We start from the raw sequence: 27644 nt of genomic DNA, 5'->3' as shown, positions 1-27644 counted from the left end.
TGGGCCGAGCTGACTTAAGCTTTAAGAAACTTGAGTCCAATAAGATAAACATCTAATTAAGCTAACCAGCTATTTGAGATAAATATTAAGATACATAAATGCAACTTATCCAATAACTTAAAGTAGTTCGAACTCAATAATACTCCAACTAAATTTGAGTTCTTTTAGGTTTGCGTTTGGTTCACGGAATGTAAATTTACCAATGTAAATAAAAGATTACCAGAGAATAGGATTACTAGAATGTTGTATTTTGTGTTTGGTTGATTTAGCAGGAATGTAAGATTACCGTGTTTGGTTAAAAGAATAAAAGTTTATTGGAATGTATATTTGACCAAATTGTCATTATTCTATATTTGTTTTTTTAACAAGTTGAATTCTATTATAATATTACTATAAGATATTTATATATTTTCTTTAAAAAATTTAAATTCATAAAATTTATATAATTTTTTTTACAAAATTGAAAATATAAAAAGGTTTAATGAAATGGTAAAATTTTATTTTAACTCCTGAACGTCATATAAAATTTTAATTATAGTTTTTTTTTGTAAATCTAAAATAGTTTAAGGATAAATTTGTAATTTAACATTCGTAGAATTTTTATTATTCAATGAAAGAAGAATGATATTTTTGGAAAAAAAATTAAGGACATTTTAGTCCAAAACGCCGATAATCCAACAATACCTAAGGGAAGGGGTAATGACATTCCCGATAATATACTCAAAAAATCTACTGTTAGTAATAAAAACATTAGGGAGAATAAGATTACCAGCCAACCAATTGGGGAATTAGGATTTCATTCCCGGGAAATCTCACGTTCCCCGAATCAAACAGCACCTTAAGAGTTAGAAAACAAGTGATTCGTTTACTAAACATGAAAATACTCATTTGGCCATTGGAGTGGTTGGAAAGTTCATGGACTCCGGTGTTTTTTTATTTATAAAATATACAAATAGTAATTAAATTATAAGGTAAATTATATATTTAATACTTAAATTATTATTTTGTCATATTTTGATGCTCAAACTTTATTTTTTTTAAATCATACATAACATTTAGTTTAGGTTTCAGTTTGGAACCATGTTGTTAAAAAATTAACAAAACTACTGACATGACACTTTTTTTATTTTTTTTCGATGATGACATGTCAACATCACCGTTAATTTTTTAACGATAAGGTGTTAAAATAAAAACTTAGACTAAACGTTATGTAAGTTTTTTTAAAAATAAAGTTTAGTTCTGTTTTGGTCCTTCGCTGTTAAAAAATAAATAGAATTGATGACATGACATCATAAGATAACGCTACATCATTATTAAAATAATAAAAAAATTATCACTTCATTAGTTTTGTTTACTTTTAACAGCGAGTGACCAAAACATAAAAGTTAGATATGATTTAAAAAAAATTAACATAATCATGTGAATATGTTGGTGACTAAATACGTAGCTTACCCTATTGTTAACATGACCCACCCCATGCTAAAAAGAGTAAATTACTTATTTAGTCACCTACTTATTATTTAGTTTCTATTTTGGTCATCTAACTATTATTTATATTAAATCACACACATAATGTTACGTTTTGGTTTTGTTTTGGTCAGCCATCTTTAAAAAAATTAGCGGTGCTCTTAATGTGTTATCATAAGATAATGCCACATCAAGATTAAAAAATAATTAAAAAAATGTCATGTTAATATCATTGTTAATTTTTTAACAGTAGGTGATCAAAATAGAATCAAAACTTAAGGTTGTGTATGGTTTAAAAAAATAATAGTTAAGTAACCAAAACATAAATTAAGTAAAAAGTGGGAGACCAAATAGCTAGTTTACCCTAAATTAAAAATATGTATGAAATAGGTTAAGAAAATTATATTGATTCAATTAATAAGTTTTTCTAGATTTAATCCATATATGTATATAATTGTCATTATACTTTTAAATTAAAAATATATATGAATTATTTTAGATAAAATTTTATTATTTTTATATTGACTCAATCTATAGAACTTTTCTAGATTCGCAGTTGGCTATGTTTAAACTCATTCAACAATGACAGCCGCTTCATGGAATTCAAGACCAACAAAAACCACAATCATTCAAAAGAATGTTCACTGGTTTCCCAAAACTCATGACATTGAACATAGCCTAAGGCCACCCATATTTTCCATACCCACTCATCATTGACTTTAAAAATGAGCAAGCATGTCACATTTTAACAACAAATTTAACTTGTAATGTTACCAGTTTAAGATTCGTAAGAGAGCTTGAAAAATCAAGAAATACTTTCATTCTTAACAGATTATATATATACAGTGAATACTTTAGGTATTGTTACAGTGAATCTCACTCATTTCCAAATTTCAAAGGTGATCAGGGAAAGAACCTTTGACTTGATGATATATATACATCAGAAAAAATTTTCAATCTTGAGGATGATTACAAGTATATTGTAGTTTTATTGTTAGCAGACTGTGAAGTCAAAAATCTGATTTTCAAGCAAGTGGTTTGGCAAAAACAAGCTAATGATCCATTTAACCAAGCCAAGATCAGTCATCTACTCATCATCTATATTGAATATGATCAACTAATTAACAACTAAGTCACTGTCTTTCTGAACAAATTCATTCGTGGGAACTAACATCATCATTATAAACTAGCAAATATCATGGCGATGATCTCGTCCCATATGATTTCTGCATTTTTAAATGATTTGCAGTCTTTTTTATTTGTTTAGTAAGGCATGCGAGCGCCATTAATTAATATTAGTTGCCATTCAACAATGGAAGCTGCAATTTGGAATTCAAGCAGCCTAACTCAACAATGAAACCATATAATATTATAAAGTTTGCAACAAAATTTACCAAGCAGGACAGTGGCTTGCCACACCTTCCTAGCACCTTCTTCAACCTGAGTCACGCTGCTTTGAGGCACATAAGATCGGAGATTTAAATTGTGTTTTTAGTTGATCACGTCTATCACAGTCATTGATATAATGAATATTAGTGTGATCATGGTAAGTATTATGGTAGTGATTTAATTTTTTTTTTGCACAATTTATTATAAGACATAATGATTTTAATTATCACAACATACTATTAGATTTTTTTGTTTTAATTTTATCGTAATAAAATAATAACGAGAACAATGATCCGTTATTGTTACAATTAACTGGTACGCGTTAAATTGCAATTGTAATTCATTACTATTAGTGTGATTCTTTACATCACTACTTTTATTAATAATAATTTCAGTCATCGCCATTATTACTTATATAAAGGCAGTTATTCTATGACTATTGTATTATAGGTTTTACTGAGAGTGGTCAATGATTACTCTATTTATACACTCTTAGCTGGTGATTGAAAGAATATATACAATTGAAAAAGAAAAACTGCTGTTAGAAAAGAAAGAAGAATAGAACAAAATATATGAATATATATTATTAGCATTAGATAAATTTGATAATTTAAAAGTTTAATCCAAATGAAAACACAATATATTTTTTACTTTTAATAAAAAAACAATTTAACATTAAATGAACAAAGAAGAAGAAAGTTAAGTTTGATTTTATATTAAACATGTGTTCGCCATTTACTGCAATACAAGTAAAGAAACACATAATATTAAGTATTCCTGAACGTATATGAACGGTAATTATGACCTTCTAGAGCTAGTCAAGGACTTTGTATAATATAATTATGCATGCAAATTGTAAATATGGAAAATAATCGATCTATATGTTAGATAATTTTTTATATATTTTATAAACACAGTTGTTTTGAATTTGAAATTTTTGAAAAGAAAAATATTAAATATTATTAAATTTAAATTAATCCATTTATGAAATAAATACAAGTGATTATAGGGAATGTTATTAAACGGACAGTTATTATTTGATGTTTGGCAACCACCATATTGTGGGAATATAGGAGTAATTGACGATTAGAACTTGGGTCGAATATTCTAAAATGGCACATTTTCCATATTTGACTGGATAAGCTTGTTTGCCGCTGCGCATGCCTAATCTCAAATATATATGCATACATAATGATTACTTATAAATTCTTCATTTTTACATGCCCATTTTCTTTCCAACTTCAAAGTTCAAACTCTCGTGTTTCATGACATTTCTTTCCTTCTTTTTTTCTCTTTTTTGTTGTATGGAGTATGAGTTTAGTTCATACAAAACTTAGGGCACTCGATTGAAGTAATGGAGATAGGAGATATGGAAAAGTGGGAAAGAGTTGGCCCCTAATTAGTTTCCATAACTTTTACCAAATTCTAAGTATATAGTCAGTGATGATTCCATAAAAACAGGACCATTGATTTGAGTGGACAAACCCTACAATTGGATATTCCATTAGTTTATTTCAAAATTTGACGCCTATAGTAATTTGAGGAAGTTCCTGGAAGCTGAGGCGGAGGCGCAGTCTGACATGGCACCCCCACCGAAATAAATAAAATGCTCAATAAAACGAGTTTTACTATATCTTTAATAAATGAGCACGTGTGATATGAGACTAGTCCAACGGAAGCTACTCTCATAACTACAATATCCACCAACATTCACAAAAATTACTTATATGTATCCATGAGTTATCATACTTCCAAATTAAAATTTTATAATACCATTACGTACATTTAAATTTAGAGAAATATCAACTAAACTGAAATCCGTTGTAATTATGGATACTCTTTGCTTGCTAATTTCTCGACCAAAATTTCTGATATCGTGAAAAATATAATGTCTTTGTCCGAATGACGAAGCCGCCACAATATTTTCAATCTTTTAACAGAAAACGTGCCGCCTACGACGCCTTTAACCGCTATATATATTGCTTTGTATGTTTTCTTCTTCACACATATATAAGCAGTGCTGGCTTTTACTACATATGGAGAATTATCAAATGTTCTTTCCTATGTCAGCCCCAGCCCCAGCAGCAGCAGATCAGTCTTTACCTTTAAACATGGCGCCTAATTCTCAAGTTCTCAACAATTTTCATGGGAATTCCGTCGATGGGTTATTAGGGTTTAGACCGAAGACTTGATAAAGAAACCAGAAGATCATAGGGAATTTGTAAAATCAGGTAAAAAAATGGAAAAGAAGATAAAGAAGCCCAGATATGCTTTTCAAACAAGGAGTCAAGTTGATATACTCGACGATGGATATCGTTGGAGGAAATATGGCCAAAAAGCTGTTAAGAACAACAAATTCCCAAGGTTTGTGTCTTGCCTTGTTTATATCATTAGCTTAATCACCTCTTTCTTTCTTAATTTGTTCCATTTCATGCATGCTACCGCAAATTCTAAGAGTAACTAAGATCTTAAGATCTTTTGATGTATATGATACAGTAGTTTATCATGTTTTGGTGAACAGTATTGCCTACGGTTTTCTGAATTTGTTTGCATATGTATATACAATTTCTTGTCTAGGTTTTTTCTTCCTTCTTTTTGAGGCATTTAAATGGTCAAACGTGCTTATATAATCACTTAAAAGCAAAAAGATGTTACAAATTAAGGTAAGAGCTTACAGAACGATGTTACAAATTAAGCTAAGAGCTTATAAAACCCAATAGGAAATGAAGAATGGTGTCTAATGGAATATATATGTGTATATGTCACCAATATTATTTATATTTTGAGTGATATGATCAAATCTCTTTGATCTGAACTAATATAAAAATGATGTTGATGAAGAGTATAAAAACTCAATTTGAGTGTATTTCTCTTAATGCAAGTTTCTTTTGTAAATAAGAAACTTATTCCTATAAATAAATATATACTATGAATTAGAGTTTAGATCTTAGTTGTTTAAACCCTAAATCATATTTAAACACAAATATTTTGGTACTTTTAGTTACAGTAAATTTCCTCATCTTTTATATGTGCTTTTTTTTATTGAAAGGATTTTTTCGCGTAAAATATTGATATTCTTTATTTTTTAATTATGTTACATTCATTATTATCGTGTTTACATTATTACATATTCTTTATGAGATTTTTAGATAAACGAAATGCAAGGGTTTGAACTCAACTAATGGTATTAGTAAATTTGCATGTACAGGAGCTATTACCGATGCACACATGAAGGATGCAATGTAAAGAAGCAAGTCCAACGTCTAACGAAAGATGAAAATGTGGTAGTGACCACTTATGAAGGAATGCACACTCATCCTGTACAGAAGCCAACCGACAATTTTGAACATATCTTGAGCCAAATGCAAATTTACACACCCCCTTTTGAAATCCATCATCATCATCACTATCATCATCCATATACATTGGTAGATGAAACTGTTATATGCATATCAGTTAAGGGACATACCGATGTTCTTGAATTTAACCCTCCGTATAATATAGGTAGTTTTTTTGTTCATCAATGTTTGTTAGGGTTTAGTCTGTAAATTAATAAGGATGAGATATAATCCTTATAAGATACAATATATACTTTTATTCAAATAAAAATTATCAGTTTAATGGTCTTTAGACTTTGATCCTTTTAGCATTATAATTGTAAATTTGAATTACATTAAATATTATCTCTTATTATGGCTTGGGGGAGTTTTTAAGGAGGCCTATGATAGTATCCCTTCTTTACCACCCAAAAAAAAGCATTATACTATATTCCACCTTCCATCCTTTTTGGAATTGGACTGAAGCAAATGAAAGTATGTATTGGACAACAATTTTATTACTATTAAAAACGATGATCATAAATAACTAAATTCATCCAAAGAAATTCAGATAGCAATCAATAAATGAAGAGAGTGGGGATTGAACATTACTAGGTGAAGAGATTGATTGAATTACATGGCTGCTTTCCTATTATTCCACCTCATGCCCTTTTCTACTTTTCCTTTAAAAAAATCAATCTTTAAATTCAAAGAATTTGGACAAATGCAGAAAAATCGAAAGCAGAAAACAATTCTCACCTAGTCTGGATGTCTCCATCTTTTTTAAAGTCATTGGAAGGTCCTTTTCGAAGTCACTTTGACAATTCAGTACAATAGTGAGCTGGACTTATATATTGCACCTCATGTTCCTTACACCTTCATGTTTTCATCCCTTATATCTTTTGTGCTACATCAATTACAATCTTGGTGTTTTCTGTATATGGCGAAAGCTTCATTGGAGACACATTTGTGGAGTTTGCATAGCTGTTTCCCGTTCAAGTTCATTGGAATATAGGAGGAGAGTAATAATATACACCGTAGAAGTTTGAAAGGATATTTTATATGAATTATTATATATTTATATATATAATATAAAACTTTGATGGTAAGTTCTATCATTTTTTTCTGTATATATACATATCAATATATATTAATTATATGTTGGTCTAGCGGATCAGGTGTTAGATTTCTTAAAATGTTCAATGTTTGAATTTTAACGTTGTGGATAGAGCAAACAAGTTCGAGATCAAGTGCTAGATCTCTTAAACAAATGTACAAAATTTGAATCATAGCATTTTAGATTATGCAAACAAGGTTCAGAGAGCTATCCCATAATAAACCTCTACAATATCCGATCCAAAATTAATCAGCCAAGAAGTCATATATCAATAGTTGTACCAAATACATATATATATATATATATATATATATATATTAATTAGAAAAATAAAAAGAAAAAGAAAATAATTAGAAAATTCCAAATATTCAAGGGGGCTAAATGATAATTATAATTTTTTTAAAGGATCAATATGTATTCAACCCTTGGAACAATTTATAATTTCAGAGTACTTGGATCTCATCGATTGGAAACGTTGTAAAGGTTTAAATGAGATATGTACCCACAAATTATTCAAATTCAACTAAAAAAAAGAAATTTTAATTGAACCAGTGTTGGACCGAACTCATGCTGAAACCAAATTCAAGTATTTTATAACTCGATTGGAATAACTCATCAGCCTAACCATTTTTTATTTATTCATAAAGTATTTATAAAATTAAATTACTGTTTTATCCTAAATATATGTGTATCTTTTTATTTATAAGCTATTTATAAAACTAAATTGCTGCTTTGTCCTAATATATGTATATCCTTAAACGTAAGCTCCAAAATCTATAATTTGCTATTTAAATAAAAGAAATGTGTATGAAGCACATTAAAAATTCATGTAAATTATAGAAATAAACTTGATCAAGCCAACCTCAAGTAGTTCAATTTCACTTCAAGTAGAGCTTAAGATTTATAACAATGTTCAATCAAGCTTAGTCAAGTTTCGAACAATGAATTACAAATCAAGTTTGAGCTTCTAAACTGTTCAAAGTTCATTACAACCCTATAAAAATGCACCTCAACTGAATATTTCTACCCTTTGTGCACCATTTTCTTAGCTGTATTATATGCTAATCAAAATAAGAGCGACATTTCTAAGAAGTATTAACTCTCAGGTAAACAAATCTGTCTATTAACAAACCGAAAAACGTTAAAGACAACAAAATTAAGTAGTTATGAAGTGCATATAAACCCAGACATTAATCAACATTTATTCTGAATAAAAATCCCAGATATTCAAAAAAATTAACTGCATGTTATAATAGATAAATCTAAACTCCATACAAAGAAACTAGTCCTTCTCCTTAGGGGGTACCTTGGACTCCAATTTCTTGGGCTTTGCCTTCTCCGCTGCCCTGAAAGAAGAGGATCAATGTGAGAACTAAGCCTTGTGTTAAGAAAAGAACCGTCTGCAACCAATGTTAGAACAGACACTGGCGACATAAACAAAAAAAAAATAATGAAGAGTGGGAAGCATGATTGAGAAAGAAATAAGTTCCCAGGATAAGTGATTCATGGGCAATCACATTGTTCAACAACCTTAACCACAGAACCAGAATTGATGGTGATGTGTAATTTTCTTACAAACATGCAGGTACACGTTTTATGGAACAACTACTTTTTCCAAACTTTCTCGAGGAATCTAATCATGAAAGGTAACAGGTATGTGCCACTAAGTTTTAGCTACAAGTTTCCAGTTCAATCCACGTGCAAGAACAATCAAACTTACAAAAATCAGACATGGTAAAATTAAAGGAAGAGAGAAGAACCGGTGGGAGCTGGGATAATGTTGTGATTACGTTTAAACCAAATTCATGACAAGACTGTCGGCCATTATACATGCTACGCATAGTCGCATATTACCTCAAAACTATCAGATAGATGTGAAATCAAAGCAGAAAACACCCCTACTGGCCTTATGAAAGAAATTTTACAAAACTTACTCTTTCTATTTAGAAAAAAGAAAAAAAACTGAAGCAGAACTAAGTCCCATTAAATTTGGTTTGTCATAAGTGCAATTCAGCTTAGCTTCAAAAACATAATCAGAATATAAGCTAAGTGAAACAAAACCAGACTAATGTGAAGTAGATTCTAAAGATACAATGAATTCCAAAAGATTCCTTAGCCAATCAGGCAATATAATTCCAATACTAATTGTTTCTTTCTCATGCTATATCCTCTGCAACACACATAAGACAAAACCACAGTTCCAATACCAAATAACTTGTTATATCTTACTATTTTCCTTGCAACATCAAGGATTTAATTATTTATAATAAAACCCCTTCGATTTGACTCACTTTTGGGAGCTTACTCTTTCTGTTTCCTTTCTGGGTTTTCATTCCAGAATATCACAAAGCTTAAAACTCAATAATTCCAGATACCCATAAAATTTGTAATGGAACGCCTCTTTCTTTTTTATCATATATATCCAACACAGTTCAGATTAAACCAACAAAAAAAACCTACCGTGAGTACTAACAGAAGTTGAAACAAAATAATTAAAAGCCAATACAAATACGTAAAGCAGAGAAAGTAAAGAAAAACGGTTACTTGGAAGCAGAAGAAGATTCTTCTTCAAGCCAATTCCTTATATGTTTAACGTTGCGCCTAAAGATCGCAGCCGATTGTTTAACGTCGCTTCGCAATAGAAGAACCACCGCGCTAACGCCTGCAACTGTTAATATGAAGTTTGTCAGTGCCATTTTCTAACCCCTAGACTCGGAAAATAGTGGATTTTTAGTGATGAATTCAAATGGAAGGGCTTTATAATTGGGGATTTTTTTTTTTGTACTTGCTCTTGGGGGCTGGAGTAAGCTGGACCTTTTGAATTAGGTTTGAGTCTTGGCCCTTTTATTATTTTATTGGGCATTTTAATCCTTTTAATAATTGAGGATCCATTACTCTAGGAGAAAATCAAGGTTCATAGCTTATTATAAACAAATTAAAGATTATAAAATGTGATTAATTAAAATTGATTTGTTTCCCCTAAATCAAAGGTCTTATTCAGAGGGATATCGGTGGTATAGTTTGGGGTTTAATAAAAAAAATTCAAGCATGAAGTTGCTGAAAGAAAACAAATGCATGTGATGGGAAACGGAACTCAACATTGCTTGGTGTAAAGCATGAACCCGTCCCTCTATCTTGGACTTTGAAGAAAGGACTGTTTTGATCGGAACTCAACATTGCTTCAAGCTGATTGATAAAAAGGTACTGCCATCAGACAATTTCATCTTAAATAGACAGAGACCATGATCATCAATGAGGATGTTGTTAAATTCTTCTGTTCAAGCTTATTCTCTATTCCATCAGTGAAATCAGTTAGTATAATCGGCCAAAATATTTTATTTTATGACTTTATTTTTTAATCTGTACAAAAATAATTTTAAAAAAGTACGAGATAAAAGTAAAAACAGGTTAAGTTTTGCAATAAACTCTTCATCAGTGAAATTGTAAAACCCGTGATCTCTTCATTTCGACGTTCAGCCTTGTCACCAGGTTGTCTCAACGTTGCTTCATGCCGAAGCAGTAGTCCCACAACGAGGAAACAAATGGAATGAGCACAAGCGAGATTGTATAAATAAAAAGCAGCTGGCCACATTGCAACATACTTACCTGGACGGGGTCAATGGGTAATCATGAAGGCCCATGGCCTAGGTAAGAGACTTCCATTGCACTTTGGAAGGGCTCTTGCCTAAGGTCTCCTCAAAGTAGGAGAGCCTACGTCATAATTTGTGGCAGTGGGGGCCTGCGTTCGCGCGGCCACCCGATCAATTCAATAATAAATTTGTTAAAATTGTTTATGTCGAGTGAAGAATTTCAATTGATTATACACTTGAGTCTTAAGCAGGATCAAAATTCTAAGCTTCTCAGACGGCGACAATGGGACAGAGGTAAATCATACATGCTTTGCTTGTTTCATCAGTCAAATTCTTCTGTTCTAGTAGCAGTGGTATGCTTACATCCTTATTGATGGTCATGATGTCTATGCTTGAAGCAATGTTGACTATAGTGTACTAATTTCCTAATTCTGATAAAGAAAAATGAGCAACTTAATGTTCATGGATGCACGTAGATAAAGCTAATGAGAACTCCGACAACGAACACTGTTTAATGCCATGCAAAGCAATGAGCTGTTTTAGTGTTGTTTAAAGCCACTAACAAACAACAGAAGAAACAAAAACAGGGTGTTCAGTAGCAAATTGCTAGTTGGCTTTGCCTTGTTGCCCAATACTGCATATGAAAAGTTATTGGATCATGAGGTTTTTCAACTTGCAAGATCTGAATTTGGTTTAGATCATTTTTTGACAGAAACATAAGACAGTGTGGTTGCGGACATAACAATCTCAAGTTACTCAAGGATGTAGCTTCGACTTGTATATAATTAAATATACTAAAAATAAATTGATTACTAAAGCTCATGAATATAGTTTAAATAAAATATTCTCTGAGGTTATAGATTGAAGAAAAAATAAATAATTTCATTCTAAAAATTTTGAATTTTTTTCTCTAATAGAATACTGATATATCTAGTAAGTTTAATGAAAATTTTCAAGGATAGTGTCCATATATGACACAATAGGGATATAAGCGAACCGTTTTCGGTGCTGAATTTCATCGGTGAACATTTTCCCAAGTTTGCTTGTGAATTTATAAATCCCATGAATGATTTCCTCGGATGTTTTAACGGTTCTTCATGCTGAAGCACTAATCCCACACCGAAGAAACAAATGGGAGGAGCGCAAGCGTGATCGTATAAATAAAAAGCAGCTGGCCGCATTGCGACATACTTACCTGGACGGGGTCGATGGGTGATCGTTAAGACTCATGGCCTAGGTAAGAGACTTCCATTGCACTTGGGAAGGGCCCCTGCCTAAGGTCTCCTCAAAGTAGGAGAGCCTACGTCATAATTTGTGGCAGTGGGGGCCTGCGTTCGCGCGGCCCCCGTCCAATTCCAGTAAGAGGTTTTTATCAATTATCAATTCATTTGTCCAAATAAATTTACTTTCCTCGGTTGTTTCATCTGCAAATTTCTTCTGTTCTGGCTGCAGCCTCATTGATGATGAAAATTAAGAAGTTATCTGATGGCACTACGTATGTTACCAGCTTGAAGCAATGTTGGGTGTTGAGTTCAATCAAAACAGTGCCTTGGGGATCATGCTTGACACCATGCCGTATGAAAATACACATTAGTCGTGAAAAATGAGACTATTTGATCCGTTTCCCATCACATGCATTTGTTTTCTTTTTGTATCAACATTTCTCTAGTGTACCGAAAAATATTGGTCCGCACAAATTAACTTCAAATAGCTCAAAGAGTTTCGAATAAGACAAACTGAATGGTAATTTGTTGCTTTTGCCGGTACAAGAAGCAGAACATAATAAAGTAGTGTTTTTATTTATAAAAATCTTGTTAAAAGATTATATTGCATTGCGTTGAATTTGAACTGAATGATGACCAAGACGCCGATGCCATAACTGAAAATCATAGTCAATAGAACTCGAGATACCAAAATTTAAAACAAACTGATATTCACATGGTTTTGATGCCGTGTAGAAACCATAATCTGAAGTGCCATATATAGTAGTGTGAGTTTCATCATCAGTGGCTGCAATAAGCTTCATATAAGAACAGTCGAGATACTGGAAAGTCTTCTTTGGCATTAGAATCCTCCTTTTGCTTTCTGAAAGATGAGCCAAAATTACCGCAATAAAGAACGATATAAGAATCAATGGCATGGATCTGTTTTGATATAATATGAATACAAAAGGAAAGAGAAAAAAATGGAAATCATAGGATGCTTTATACTGAAAAAAGTATCCGAACTTGGTGATATCAGATATGTAACAAAATGTGATATTGGCACGGCTCAATCAGAATAAACATCTCAGCCACTGCTGAGAGATTTGATTTGAGTGAACCGTGCCAACATCGAATTTTCAACTCAATTCTCAAGCAGATTGCAGCCGGAAGTACACTGTCTGGCCATTGACGATCAATGAAGCAGAAAATGCAGAAAAATAGAGAGGAACAAACAGTATCATATCAGAAAGCGGTATGTTAGTATGATAAAATTTAGAATGGGTGGGAATCCCAAATCTTTGCTTTATATAGGAAAAAAGAAGGAGGTATTTGTAAAGAAAATTTCAAAATTTGATGCAAATAGAGAAAGTTGGATTTGCTTCTATTACACCTAATTTGTTAAAAGAACATTAGGTGGAGGACCCTCGTTTGATAGAGCTAATTATAAGTTGCTTCGTAATCATCAAAGCATGCATCATCATTGCTGCTGATGATCTTCGCACGTTAGAAAAACTAAAGCTAATTCACCTTGCAATTTTCAGGCAGAAATTTAGGTTTCTCTTTTCGATAAAATCAACCATATTTTGTATCCATATTAACGTATTTTATCAATGAACTTTGCTGCTTTTTTTCTCTCTTTGTAATAAAGATATGATAAAAGGACGTTTCTTTCACCAATATAGACGGAATCTAACCTAACTAATTTGTCTGGTTTTCCTTTACAGATCGGCTATGTTTCGGATTCTTCAAAAAAACATTATATCCATGTTTTGCTCTCTTTTTCTTCACTTTTTATATGAATATCTGATGAATGAATCATTGTCCTGGGTTTGCACTTTGGACCATAAACCCCTTTCTTGTTTTGCACAAGCCTAGCCATTTGTGTTTCATCCTCAAAATTAATCCAATACTCATTGCACCACTTAAGAATTCATGACAAATTTTTTTATTCAATTTTTCTTCTTATAAATTTTATATTCTAATAATTGCGTCTGTAAATGTGTGTCGTCAATAGAGTACGAAAACTCTGAATGTTTCCTTAGACTATTTAAAATATATATATATTCCTATTGGCCTAAATGATTATAAAATAAACTGCTTTGAATATGGTAATGATAGTTTTTTAGATTGGTACGGAGTCATGTTATTTGTTCAAACTCAAAGATTCATCCATATTTGAAAGACTATTAAAATATTAAAATGAGCTGACTAAACTGTTAGCGGGGCTTGGGACCAAGCTTGTCATTTTTCAATTTTATAGTACATTTCTTTTGTTTTCATATTTATAAATTTATTTCATATGATCATGCAATACTATAATGCATATTAAAAAATGTGTAATGTTTTTGTGTTTAAATTTTTAATAAAATAAAACTATAAACTTATTCCATGTTAAATTACACCTTCAAACCAAATTTAAGTACTAAATTACACCGTTAAACCGAGTTTAAGTACCAAAATGTATATTTACTTTGTATGTAATGCAGGCTGCTTACGAATTACCATATTGTTGACGGTTGATCAGTGCATATCTGAGCCTGCCTTGCTAAGTAATTTGTGAAGAGCCTATAAGTTTGGGCCTCCTTTTGTGTTGGGTAATAAATGTTGGGTTCATGAGGCTAATGCCATCTTTTATATTAATCTGACAATTACATGCATATCACGATGTTATAAATTATACGTTTCAGATTCTTTATTTTAATTTTAATATTTGTATTCAACATATCTTTGAATGTATATTGTTATATATTCTACTAGGTAGGTTCCACTGTTTTTGCCTAACCGATAAGCCCATTCACTTTGCCATTTGGTTCTGATTCCCCTAACAACTTGTTGAGGCCAGCGGTTCATGCATAAAATCATACAAATCACCAATCCTATACTAATATCTATAAAGCATGAAATTTATTTCAATGTGTCCAACTTCTTTATATACTTATATTCCAACAAAGCATAATCTGCTTTACAAGTTTCCACAAATAATTGGAATATGGGTAAATTTATGCATAACCTTGTACATAAAGAAGATTATTCTCTTAATTATTTAGTTACGGACAACAAACTATCTTGAATCCGCATGTTTACCTGAAATCTCTTAATTAACACACAATAAAACAGTGCACTTTAAGTATTATATAAAGCCACTTACTCTTTTCTTCCTACTCAGTACTTGCCATTTGATTTAGTGATCCGATATCGAACAGCAACGCAGGTTTAAAGATGGAGTCCAACAGCAAAGGCAGAGGGTTCATCAAGGCGAAGCTGACGCCGCTGTACCGAGCGGTCAAGCCGGCTGCAGCAGCCATGCAATACATCGCCAAGGTTAAGCCAAACCAGGGTTCTTCTACAACAGCTTCGGTCGACTTTCGACTTTCCAGGGAGGACTACATGATTTCACAACCGAAGCGGATCTCGTTCGTTGTACCTGCTGACAAGAACCGTAAAAATTTAAGCCATATCGACAATTTATTCGGCGTTGTCGGCGACGAGTGTGTTGATATTAAGGCTGCAGCTTACATCTCTTCTGTTCAAGAACGTTTCAAGCTTGAAAAACAACTCTAAAACTAATTGAAGTCCCGAGAAATTAGTGACTGAAACACTGATAGATAGAGTTCCGAATTGTGCTGAACTTGGTTAATAAATTCCTTTGACAGTTCAACCATCTGTAATTGTTTCATAGTTGAAGTGCTTTTGACTTAAGATTCAGCAAGGGTCTGATTTCGTAATTTAATTAGATGCATAAATCATGGTCTAATTATTGAGTAAATATAATTGGTCTTTTCAAAGTCACTTTATCTTGCAAGCATACAACTACTACTTTATCAATCATTGGCGATTTAGTCCTAATTATTGTACCATGTGGTAGATTATTTGGACAAGGTCTATAGGTGTCAGACACGCTTAGCGATTCAAGTGTCCAACACGTGGAGTCTTAGAATTGAAGACTTCTCGTGTTCAATTTAATCACTATCAATCTTCTATAATTTTCAAAAATAAACTATATCTAAATTATATTAATTTATTATTTAGATTATTTTTTTACTTTTAACCTAAAAACGAAATAATTTTGTGGTGGTTTGATATTGTTAAATCCTTGAAATGCTTGTAAAAGTGGAATCATCATTGATTGTTCTGAGCTAGGTACAATCCAATACATTTTAGTGCGTTTTGTGTCTAACACCAAAATCATGCTAAAAGGGTATGATTGAAATATATACAAAGCATAATGACCAAAACTAAAATTAGCCCAAACTGTAATAATCTTCGAGTCACTAATCCTTTATGTATATGCTATTGTTCTTTACTTGTTCTTGAATATTGCTACAACAATAGCTACATGCTCAACAACCTACAAACCAGATTTTTATTTGTTTATTACAGTTCATCACTTTAACATCCATTATCCATTATGTCTATAATCATGATATGACAATAAAACGAATCCATCAACCCATTTTAATGGTAGAAAGAAATATTATTCTCTTTGGAGATCTCGAGTTTAAACATTTATGTGTGCATTATCAATGACTACTAAAATTCTGAATAGATACTACCTAATCAAATTCTCTCCATAAATGTTCTCCCAGCATTTGAAATTTCTAAACACGTATTTACCAGGGTACATAGGACCTACAGAAATTACGCAAAAATCACAAGGAAACAATATTTCAAAGTAAAGTCTCAACTTTACACATGCAGACGCAGCTGCTTTACAATTCATTACCTTCTTTTGAATCTTTAATAAAAAGCAATAAAGCAATCTAAAAGAAACCTAGAATTAAAACAATATATCAAAAGCAAATGAAAGAAAATGGCGTTCTCCATAAAGCAAACCCACTAACGTTTCCATTCCTTACCTCCCCATTAAGCTTAAACCCTTCTTTCTCACTAAGTTTAGCATACATTTGTTCCATTGCCCACCCCTACATAATAGAATGCACAACTCTCCATTCTCCCATTTGTAACAGAAGACAAGTTCTCAAACATTCATAAGTTTCCCTTCGAACTAGAGAAAGCAAAAGCAATAAAGAAAGAGAAGAAATGAGTGCAGATTGGGGACCGGTGATCGTTTCGGTAGTTTTGTTCATACTCTTGTCACCGGGGTTGTTGTTTCAACTGCCGTCGAGGACAAGGGTGATACAGTTTGGTAATATGTGCACAAGTGGGATAGCTATCCTGGTTCATGCAGTCATATACTTCTGCATAATCACTATCTTGATCGTTGCTATTGGTGTTCACATACATATTAACTGATTCATACTCTCAACCAAAAAGGGTACTTTGTTTTTCTTTCTTTCTTTTTCATTGGCTCTAATTTTTTTTTTTACTTGGATGAAACTCATGTTCTAGTTTCTTTCATGTTGGCAAGAGAATTCATGACCAGATGTAATAATGAATGATATTTCATGACAAGGTGGTTCAATTTGTACTACGAAATTTACTCAGGCCAAAGATCGTTGATCATTTCAACTTTAACTATGTCCAGTATTTTTGTTTTACTTTACAATTCTTAGCAAAACTAAAGCTCAATTGTCTATGAATTATCATACTATCAAGCAAAATAAAACATGGCGAGGGCTGAATTCCAGCATCCAAAAAACAAAGCTTAACATAATATACCAAAACGAGACGATGTAGCAACGAAATACAAAAAAACAAAGTTTCTTTTTTGTTGTTGTGGTGGGTTTCTTAATTGTAAAAAGGTAAACTTTGGTCATTAAAGATATGTTTGACAAACACTTAATTGGTCCAAAACTGAAAGAAGCTAATACACAGATTGATAAAGAAAATAAAACCCAACACAGATCTTGAATCTCACCGGCACCGGGGGGACTCAGCCAGTGTAGATATGGAGGTGGAGGGCCATGATCAAAACAGCATAGATGGCGAAGAAAAGAAGAGTGTGGATAGCAATGGCCACCGATCTATATTTTAGTATAAAAAAAAATTTTCCGGCCACCGAAGACGGTGGCCGGCGGTGGAAGAACGCCGACGGACGGCTGTCGGCCGGCTAGCTTCTCTCTGTTTTAGAGAGAAGCGAGAGAAAATTCTCTCTCTCAGAGAAGAGAGAGAGAGAGGAAAAAAACGAGAAATGAAGCTGGCCCTTCGGGCCAGCCGGGTTTGGCTTTAAATAGTCCTTTCCGAACGATGTCGTTTCGGGGAGGGCTATTTGTGTAATTTTTTTATTGTTAAATCCCGTCCACCATCCTCAAATTTGTAAACTTTACATTTTAGTCACTAAATCAATTTATAATCCTTTTAATTCGGTTCTTTAATTTTAATTTTATTTATTTTAGTTCTTTATATTAAAATAATATATTTAGGGTAAATAACATATTTAATCCCTTAATTTTAATAATTAATATTTTAATCCCGAGTTTATATTTTTAATTTATTTTAATCTGATATTCAAATTTTAGATAAGTTTTATTTTAGTCACTGAATTAATAAATAAGAAAATAGCATGTTTAATCCCTATAATTTTGATTAATTATGAATTGGATATTTAATTTTAATTTTACTATAATCTAGTCACCAATTTTAAATATTTTCATATAGTTCTAATTGTATTTTTATTGTTTTAATTTTATTTGTTTATATATTTAAATATTTTTATTATTATTATGTAGTCATAAATATATATATAACAAATAATAATTTATTTTTTTCAATAAATTATTTTAATATTTATTTTTCAATATCGAAGAAAAGGGCAGTCTTAATACAACTGGATGTCCTATTCTGGTATTTTAAAATTAAATATTATAAAAAATTATTATTTAATTTTATTCTAATTAATATTTATTAATATCAAAGAAAAGAGCTGTCTTAAGGCACCTAGAAATACTTTTCCGATATTTTTAAATATTTTTTATATAATTTTGAAATAATAAGATTATAAATTAAATATATTTTGAATTTTTAATAATAGAGACAATTTATAATTAAAAAGTACCAATTTTGGGCGTTGTAGGGGTGCTAATCCTTCCCTAAACGTAACCGACCACGAATTCCTTTTTATTATTAAAAAGAACGAATTTTTGGTTATAAACGCAGATCAGTTCATTTTTTAATTGATGTTTTCTTAAAACTCTTTTAAAAAATAATTTTTAGGTATTCGACCTACCTGACCCAAAAGGCCGATGGCGACTCCCAAATTATTTTCAAAAATCATTTATTCACATCAATTTTTCCGCCAAATAAATTTTTCGTATCCGGACGAAAACCGGTTACGACATTATGAAATGAAGAGTCGAAGACCTTCACATACAATTGCAGATCCACAATTCAGTAAATTGTGCCATTTTATTTGGATTGGACACTGGTACGTGGGTTTATACTTCATATAAAAATGGACAAAAAAGCAATAATTGAGTCATCGGAGAAAGAAGCAAAAGCTGGAGTTGGAGTAGCATCAGCGGAGTGGGAATAGGGAAAATTCTAATGCCCATACCCTGTTCATTCTTTAGTTGAGTATTTTCGATGCCAACTTACAAGATGTAATTCATTTTAATTCGGAAATCTCTCGATTTTATCTGTCAAAAATTATCTTATACGAATGGGATGTTACCCATTATACGCTAGAAAATCATAAGAGAAAGTGGATAGTTGGAATGAGAAAAGTAGCCAATGTGAACCTTGATCCGAATAATTAACAAGGAAAGTGCGAAGTAAATAATGGAACGCACCGGAATGGAGGCTCCACTGGTTTGATAGTTACCAAACTCAACAAAACGGGATTGCCGGAATCTGAAAAAGCAGCCCCGGCGATAGCGCTATGAAGAGCAGCACCGCCGCAAAAACTGGATCCCAATCCGACATCTTCTCCAATGCACAAACATGAGAAGGATTTAAGGATTCCCAAAGCTTCATCATGTGACTTCGAGGTGAAACTTCCCGGAACCGTTTGGTGGGGTAGGAAATTTTTGCATTCAATGTTCTTTTTTTGTGTGCATCAAATTAGTTTTTCTTCTTGATTTTTGGTAATATCAGACCTAATTTTCCTACCTTTCATGTCTTATTAAGTAATAAAAAAATAGAAAATTCTGGTGAATGCTTTACCTACACTTTAGTTCCAAGCTGAAGTTTCACTAATTTAGAATTTAATCTAGATTTATTTTGATAATTAATTCAAATATACTAAACACATCATTGTATGCATGTGAATGATGTTCATTTTTATAATGTAACATTTGATTTTTTTTAATAAAATTATTATTTTTAAATAAAATTAATTTAAAATTACATGACCAAATAAGGACAGTAAAACTGGTGGATTAAATGCATAATTTACTGTACGGGTTAGTTCAAGCTGTAAACAGCTTGATATCGTTTAAGTAGGTTTCGAGTTCGAGTCTTTATGTATGTAGAAAAACCTTGCTAGGAGACTCACGCACCAAAACTAAGTGAATAACACGGGTCAATCCTATTTAGTTAGGACAAAGGAGAACAGGGAGGACAACCAAAGAAAAATGCACAGTGTACTTTTTTTAAAGTAAACTTATGAGTATGAGTATTCACTATTCGGTTTTAATTGAATTAATCGATCGAATTAAAATACAGTTCAATTAATTTGATGTTAAATCGATTAACGATTAATAAAATTTTCAAAGTTCAATTAACGGTCAATTTGGTTTGAAATTGATTAATTAACCGAAAATTTAATTATTTAATATATTATATATTATATATATTAAGCTCAAACCCATTAAGAATTTAAATCTAACTATTTTTAACCACATTAGACACATTAAACTTTCAAGACCCAACAAATTTTAATAAAAAATATCTATTAAATTCAAAATAATATAACGAAAAAAATCGATTAATTTGGTCACTGATAAAATTAATCGAACTTTGTTCGGTTCGGTTAATAATTGAAAATTTTCATTCAATTTAATTTTAACTAATTTGATTTGATCGATGATTGAATTAACCGTTTGAACATTCCTACTTATGAACCTATATTGAGAGAGAGGGAGAGAGGGAGAGGGAGAGGGAGAGAGAGAGAGAGAGAAATTGGGTCCAATAGAGAAACTGTAGTTGGCACAGCCCATAGGCCATAACTGTAGGGTCACTTAAGCTAAAATATAGGCTCACAACTATAATACCAAAACTCTGGCTCATAAGGTTTCATTCAAGACCTTGTCTTTGCTAATTATTTAACATAGATTTACACTATCCTAAAAACGAAGTTACATCACGACCCATTGAGTGATTTTAGTGGTTAAAAATGTGTTTTTCTTCTTTATGATATTACGTTTGAGTTGTTACGTCTGCAGGATATGTGCGTTGTCAATGGTTAAAAAAAGATTATGAACATATACTATCTTATAATTATCTCAGACTATTAGAAAAAATGATGTGTCAGAAAACTTATTTAACTAATGTTTAAATAAAAAAAAACAATGGGAACAATATGTAACAACTCAAATAGCATATTTGGATGAATTTGTGGATAAAATTAGAATATTTAAGTGAAGGGACTAATTTAGAACGAAGATCATAATTTGAGGACATGTGATGCAACTAACTCTTATATAAATCTATATTTTTTTAATAAATTTTAAATATAATCCCAATCCTATCTAGACGAGAGAGAGAGAAGGGAATTCCAAGAAAGAATAAAAGAATAAAAGTGCTCTTAATATGTTTATACTTAAATGATATGTAACAACTCAAGTTAAATAAAAGGGGAAAACAAATAAACAATGTATTTTAGGCATCAAGTTGGGGTGTGGTGAGCCTCAGGTTGCGTGCTTTCCCAAACATGTTCTATAACTTTGCTTAAATTCGCTTTTGAATCATTAAAGGACAATGATCCACGTTGTTTACCAACGGCCATCTTAATTATTGCCATTATTTAAACCCCAAATACAAAGTCTTTTGACAGATTAAAAGTCAGTAAACAAACATAATTATGTACAGCACATCGCTCCATAGGATACCTTTAAGCTTTTACATGTGCAACATTATATTAAATGTTTTTCAGATTTTTCATCAATATTCGATATTAGAGGATCCCATTTCCCACAATCAAATCGTCAGAATTTTTAATATAATCCACCATATAAGCAAATTTGATTCTATTATTGTGATTTTATTTCATGTCTATTACATGGCTTCCAAGCACGCCTCAAGTGGGTCATGGAAGATGTTGATGCCGAGAGGGATTGACGACGCTAGTTTTGCCAAGATATCGACCACTCTGTTACACTCACGAGGCACGTGTAGAAGTGATAGAGACCAATCACGGTTACAGAGGTCCATAATATGTGGCAGCAACGATGATACACTCCCTAAACCCGAGTATAATAGACTTTAATTTATTATTAATGAAGACACTGAATTTCGATCGATTAATATTATATTTTATAATATTGTTTTTATTATTATAAATTTATATTTTCATTTATTCATTATTTATGCTACATTTTACAGGTGGTCCAAGATCCATTACAGATACACGTGGCCCAGGAACCCAGATGGTCCAACAGAAGACTCGTTTGGTAATCAAACCAAACCCTAACGCCACATCCCTTGTTTCCAGCCGCGCAAAGACCCCATGCCTCACGAGTCTTCACTGTTCACGCCTCTCCCCCGTACTTCTCGGCAGTAAACCACCTTCGTGGATATACGGGACTCCAACCCCGAAACGTACGACGAACGATACAACCATCATCAACAAACAACAACGCATTAGAGTTATATTTTAAATAGGAGTCTAAAAAATAGTTAGTTTTTCAGTATAAATAGATCCATTTGTAACACTACGAGGGATGATTTTTTTTTTCCAGAAGATAATACCAGAGAGCTTTAGACACAAAATACTCAAAAAAAAAAAATCCACGAAGCAAATCAGAGTTATTGTAATCGTTTCGAAAGGAAATAAAAAGGTAGCAGTGTTTTTACCTTTGTCCATCCGTTTTTTTTGCCTTTGCATGTTGATTTCTAGGCCTTGTACTGCGTTTTGATTCGAAAGACGACCCAGAAAAAAGAAAAAAAACGTTTTCAGCCGATGAACAAGGGGAGAGTTTCAAAACTTTGAAGCTAGATCTACTCCCTGAGGCTCGTTATTTGTTGGATTTTTTTTCATTTTTGAGAAGCGTGGGTAAAGGGCTTTCGAACTGTAAAAAAATAAATTTTTTTTGCCGAAGATGAACGGCGGCGGCGAGGCGGCGCTCGGAGGCCAAAGGCCGGATTCTGGAAAACTTGGCCCATGTTCTTCATGTCTGAAGAACAATGGCGATAGAGAAATGAGAGAAGGAGACGAGGGTTTTTTTTTATTTCTGAAGAAAGGAATGAAACTAAATTTTTTTTTGTTTGAGTCATATATTAAGCCCATTCGACCTGCTTGGACCGTGACCCGACCCGTGTGTTTTTAAAACGCAAATGGAGCAATCTCATTTTTGGTCCCTCGCAGATTTAATGCATTTATTTTGACCCTAAATCCTAATTTAAGCCCTGGTCCTCTCTTAATTTGGTCATGTAATTCGATTTTCCTTTCAATTCAATCCCCCACATTTGACTGTAAATCTCAAACTATCTTTAAATTGGCCCACAATTTTCTTTCTTTTTACATTTTAGTCCTTGTTATATGTATTTAACTATACCGCTTATTATTTATTATTTTGTTTCCTTTTCATCCTTTCCGTTTTTTGTATTTATTATACTTTTTTAGTATCTTATTATACTTTTTTATATAAATATACTGTTTATTTTTATTTATTGTCACTAACGTATATATATATATCTTACTTAGTTTCCTCTCTATTATTATTGTCTATGTACATATTTAGTTATCTTTTTCTATTATATATATTTTTTATTATTACTTAATTATTTTTATTTATTAATCTTATGTATATGTATATTTTTCATTTTATTGATTTTCCTATTATCTTTACCTTTGTTGTTATTTATATTATATTTTATTATATATTTCATGTCATTATTTATATATAGGTATGTAGATGTATTATTATTTTTTATTTACTATGCTTTTTATTATTATATTTTGTTCTATACGTTTTTAACTTTATTTTAATTTCCTACTATTATCTTACTAATATTATATCTTTATATATATCTATTTATATTTTATTATCCCCTAGGTCTTTCTTTTGTCTGCATGTACTCTTTGTCTTTTCTTTTTGACTATTTTTTTTCCTTTTGTTTGTTTCGGTAAGGTGGTAGTTTAAGTCAGTAGGTTAGGTTTTTTTCTCTTCTCCTATTTGATCTTTGAATTTATATGTTTAATTCTGTGCATGTTGTACGCTTTAATTTACTCCCCATTTGCATGTGATTATTTTTGGAATGCTTGACTTTGTCTTCATTATTATTTTAAAATCTTGTGGATGTTTAAGGTCCCATTTAGGATTTGGTTTGAATGTTAGAGTTGTGATTTACTTTATTCATTTTTTCCCTCTCTCATATTTTCTTGGATTTATTATTTTTTTTTAAAAATATATTTTATTTATGTTTTTTTTCCTCTTGATTTATTTAATGTTCATTTACTATTATTATTTTTATCTAACATTTTCGACCTTTTTAATAAGAGTTTCAACCAATCAGAGGTAAGTTTAGGGATCGCTATTTTACCTTTTAATTTAAAGTTACAATTTTTCTTAATTAAGACAACTGGAAATTATGTAGTACCGAAAGGGCGGTTCAAGGGTGCTAATCCTTCCTTGCCCGTAACCGACTCCCGAGCCCGACATATTTCTGGTAAGATGCAGATCAGGTAAGAAATAGGGTATCCGATCAGCCTGTTTATTTTTAAATAAATGATCGGTGGCGACTCCAATCCATATTTTTCAAGTCGAAGCCCAATTTCGGGGCCCAACCCAAAGACGGTTCCGACAGCTTGGCGACTCTACTGGGAACAGGTAAGTGAGTCAGGCTAAGGTAATTTCTAGTTGTCTTTTTAACGAAAATGGTAAGTTTAAATTTTAAGGTAATATTTCGATCCTTTTTACTTACTTTTGATTATATTTTCGAGTAAATAGTTGGACTAATCGTTTTTCTCATGATTTCAGACTTCAAAGTTTTTTTTATCTAAGGCTCTATACCCGAGCTCCAATTCCTATTTTAAGTGGGGGTGAAAGCGACGCCTTCGTGTGAATTTATTCACCGTGCGGGCCTAGCAAGTAGCCTTCGGGATTCATATATCTTATGTCTTCGTGTGAATTTATTCACCGTACGGGCATAAGGGAATGTGTCCCCTCGAGTTTAACTTAGTCCACACAAGCCTGTGATGGGTTTAGGACTAAGGGTCTGGCAAGCCCAAGGGGGCACCGACAGGGAGAACTCGGGTACCGTTTTCTTAAACCTAAACCGGGAAACCATGAAGAATTAGAGCCTACCCCGAAACCACGTTCCAAAACTTAGGATATTTTTACCCTAACCATGTTTTTTTGCGCTTTTTCCTTCCATCATTTTTTTTATTTTGTATTTTTATTTTACTAACGTTTTTGCCTTTGTGTTTGTTTTCTAGCATTTGCATCATTACAAGAGGCTATTGATCCCTAAAAAGCATTTGTTATACACAAAATAATTCGAATTAATGGACAAAGGTGTTGTAATACAAGAGATTGAAAACGCTGAGGCACGACTATGGTCCGAGAAGGCTCAGAAAGAGAAGGGAGACAGTCTTCAGGGAAACTATGTGTCAGAACTGGTTAGTTATGCCGCTGTCAGCCTGAAACAGAATAATGTCCAAGAGCTGCGAAACATTTGGGACAGTTGGAAGAATGAAAGAAAGCAGAAGTTCAGCCAACGATATGGTGATATCGCCCTCTTGCTCCATGTCAAGACTGATGAGCCCTTACTCCGAGCATTAATTCAATTCTGGAACCCTGGATATAGTTGTTTCACCTTTAACCAGGAAGACATGGTGCCTACTATCGAAGAGTATACTACTCTACTGCACTGCGAAAGCATCAAACTAGAGAGGGCATATATTAAACATATCAAGAGTCAGCCCTTCAAGAACGGACTGGCCAAGATTACAGGGGTTGATGAAAAGTGGGTGACTGATCGACTCCGGCACAAAGGTAGCGGGGAAGGAATCGAGTGGATCCATATAAAGCAACTAATGAAAAACCACCCTGATGAGTGGAAGACTATAGACCTTTTTGCACTGGGTCTGTACGGTTTGATCATATTTCCGAAGGCTTTGGGGTGCATTGACGCTGCCGTGGTGGAACTATTTGAGCAACTTTCTAAACGAGTTAACCCAGCACCAGCCATCTTGGCCGAGACCTTTCGATCGCTCAACCATTGCCGAAGAACTGGCGGAGGAAGATTCACCGGGTGCATTCAGCTCCTTCAGGTCTGGATTCACAGCCACTTCTGGAAGACTGACGGGGTTGCCTACCGCCGTTTCAGCACCACCTATTCACCTCTAGGTGAATTTATTACCTTAAAATGGCATGAAGGCGCTTCGAAAGAAAAATGGATGAAGGTCTTTACGCATCTTCAAGACCGAGATATTGTCTGGAGAGCCCCTTGGTTTTTCCTCAGTGATGTTCTTTTTCGATGTGGTGACTCCGACACGGTGACCTTACTTGGACTTTGGGGAGCAGTCGGGTATGCTCCGCTATTAGCACTTAGACAATATGGAGCACGTCAGTTTGTCCCAGCAACGTGCGGGTTAGCTAGGTCAGAGTTTGAGTATCACGGCGACAGCTATAAGAAGATGATCAAAGAAGCAGCCGATTCTTGGAGAAAAGTATTCCGGATGGATGTTGTAGCTGCCAGAAGCATGCTCACTCCGGATTATGTGGAGTGGCGAAGATTGAGAAAGAATGAAAACATCCATGTGCCAAACTGTGATGACACCCGAACCATGGAAGAACATCTCAGGCATGTCCCTTCTGAACTCGAGATAGCCAAGACCGAGTTTGAAGCCGTAAATAATGAGCTGAAGCAAAGGATAAAGGAACTTGAAGCTGAACGTTATCAGTGGAAGCTTGATGCTGACTCCCAAAAAGATCGGGCAGAAAAATTGGAAAAAGAACAAAAAAGAGTCCGTTTTGAGCTCGAAGACTTGAGAAAGGGGTATCAAGATAAGGTCAAGGATAACTCCAAGTTGAAGGTAACCTCTGAATACTGGAAAGACGAAGCTCATAGCCTGAAAAGGAAGTTCGAGGGGCCTGATGAGAGAGCTTGGAAGAACAACGAAGACTGCCCAAAGACGCTTGGCAGATAGTCAATATCAGAACCAGCGCTTGAGAGTTCGGGTAGCTGACTTAGAAAAACAACATGAGAAAGATGGCAAGACAATAGCTGAGTTAGAAGCTATTGTAGATGGGTTCAAGAGGCAAGCAGACGAGCTTCAGATGGTGCCTTTCGACGGAGGATTACAATGGCGTTTCCGTTGGGAACAAGCACAGCGAAGGGTGAGGGCCCGAGACGCAACCATCCGAGATTTCCTGGATCAAGTGCAAAAAGCAGCCCGTCATCTTCACAGCCTAGCAAGGGAAGCGGGTGTGGTTCGACAAGGCATTCAACCAGTGACAGATGAAGGCAGAAGACTTGTCAACCTACTGGAAGCTGT

General features: G+C 32.9%; 3 protein-coding genes, 2 non-coding genes and 2 pseudogenes across 5 annotated transcripts; 5 read left to right on the top strand and 2 right to left on the bottom strand.

The window, feature by feature from the left end:
* Nucleotides 1–4855: 4855 nt before the first annotated feature.
* Nucleotides 4856–6404, top strand: LOC120147523 (annotated as a pseudogene).
* A 1944-nt stretch (nucleotides 6405–8348) lies between these two features.
* Nucleotides 8349–22848, bottom strand: LOC120147395. The gene is made up of 4 exons (XM_039160769.1): nucleotides 22820–22848; nucleotides 22733–22741; nucleotides 9835–9994; nucleotides 8349–8636 (listed from the first exon to the last, which is right to left on the bottom strand). The coding sequence occupies exons 3-4, from the start codon at nucleotides 9984–9986 to the stop codon at nucleotides 8573–8575; spliced, it is 216 nt and encodes a 71-aa protein (XP_039016700.1). The 5' UTR covers nucleotides 9987–9994; nucleotides 22733–22741; nucleotides 22820–22848; the 3' UTR covers nucleotides 8349–8572.
* LOC120147775 lies at nucleotides 10889–11050 on the top strand. Its single transcript, XR_005518309.1, has one exon. It is a non-coding gene; the product is annotated as a U1 spliceosomal RNA (small nuclear RNA).
* Nucleotides 12068–12229, top strand: LOC120147779. The gene has a single exon (XR_005518313.1). It is a non-coding gene; the product is annotated as a U1 spliceosomal RNA (small nuclear RNA).
* Nucleotides 15305–15646, top strand: LOC120147522. The gene has a single exon (XM_039160874.1). It carries the CDS (start codon nucleotides 15305–15307, stop codon nucleotides 15644–15646), a length of 342 nt encoding a protein of 113 aa, XP_039016805.1.
* LOC120147396 lies at nucleotides 16902–17339 on the top strand. Its single transcript, XM_039160770.1, has one exon. It carries the CDS (start codon nucleotides 17126–17128, stop codon nucleotides 17336–17338), a length of 213 nt encoding a protein of 70 aa, XP_039016701.1. The 5' UTR covers nucleotides 16902–17125; the 3' UTR covers nucleotide 17339.
* On the bottom strand, nucleotides 19666–19960 carry LOC120147521 (annotated as a pseudogene).
* Nucleotides 22849–27644: the final 4796 nt, after the last annotated feature.

The sequence above is a fragment of the Hibiscus syriacus genome, unplaced genomic scaffold (genome assembly GCF_006381635.1).
Source record: "Hibiscus syriacus cultivar Baekdansim isolate YM2019G1 unplaced genomic scaffold, ASM638163v2 tig00110940_pilon, whole genome shotgun sequence".
Lineage (NCBI taxonomy): Eukaryota > Viridiplantae > Streptophyta > Magnoliopsida > Malvales > Malvaceae > Hibiscus > Hibiscus syriacus.
The sequence above is the reverse complement of the archived record's forward strand: the minus strand, read 5'-3'. Positions and strand labels throughout refer to the sequence as shown.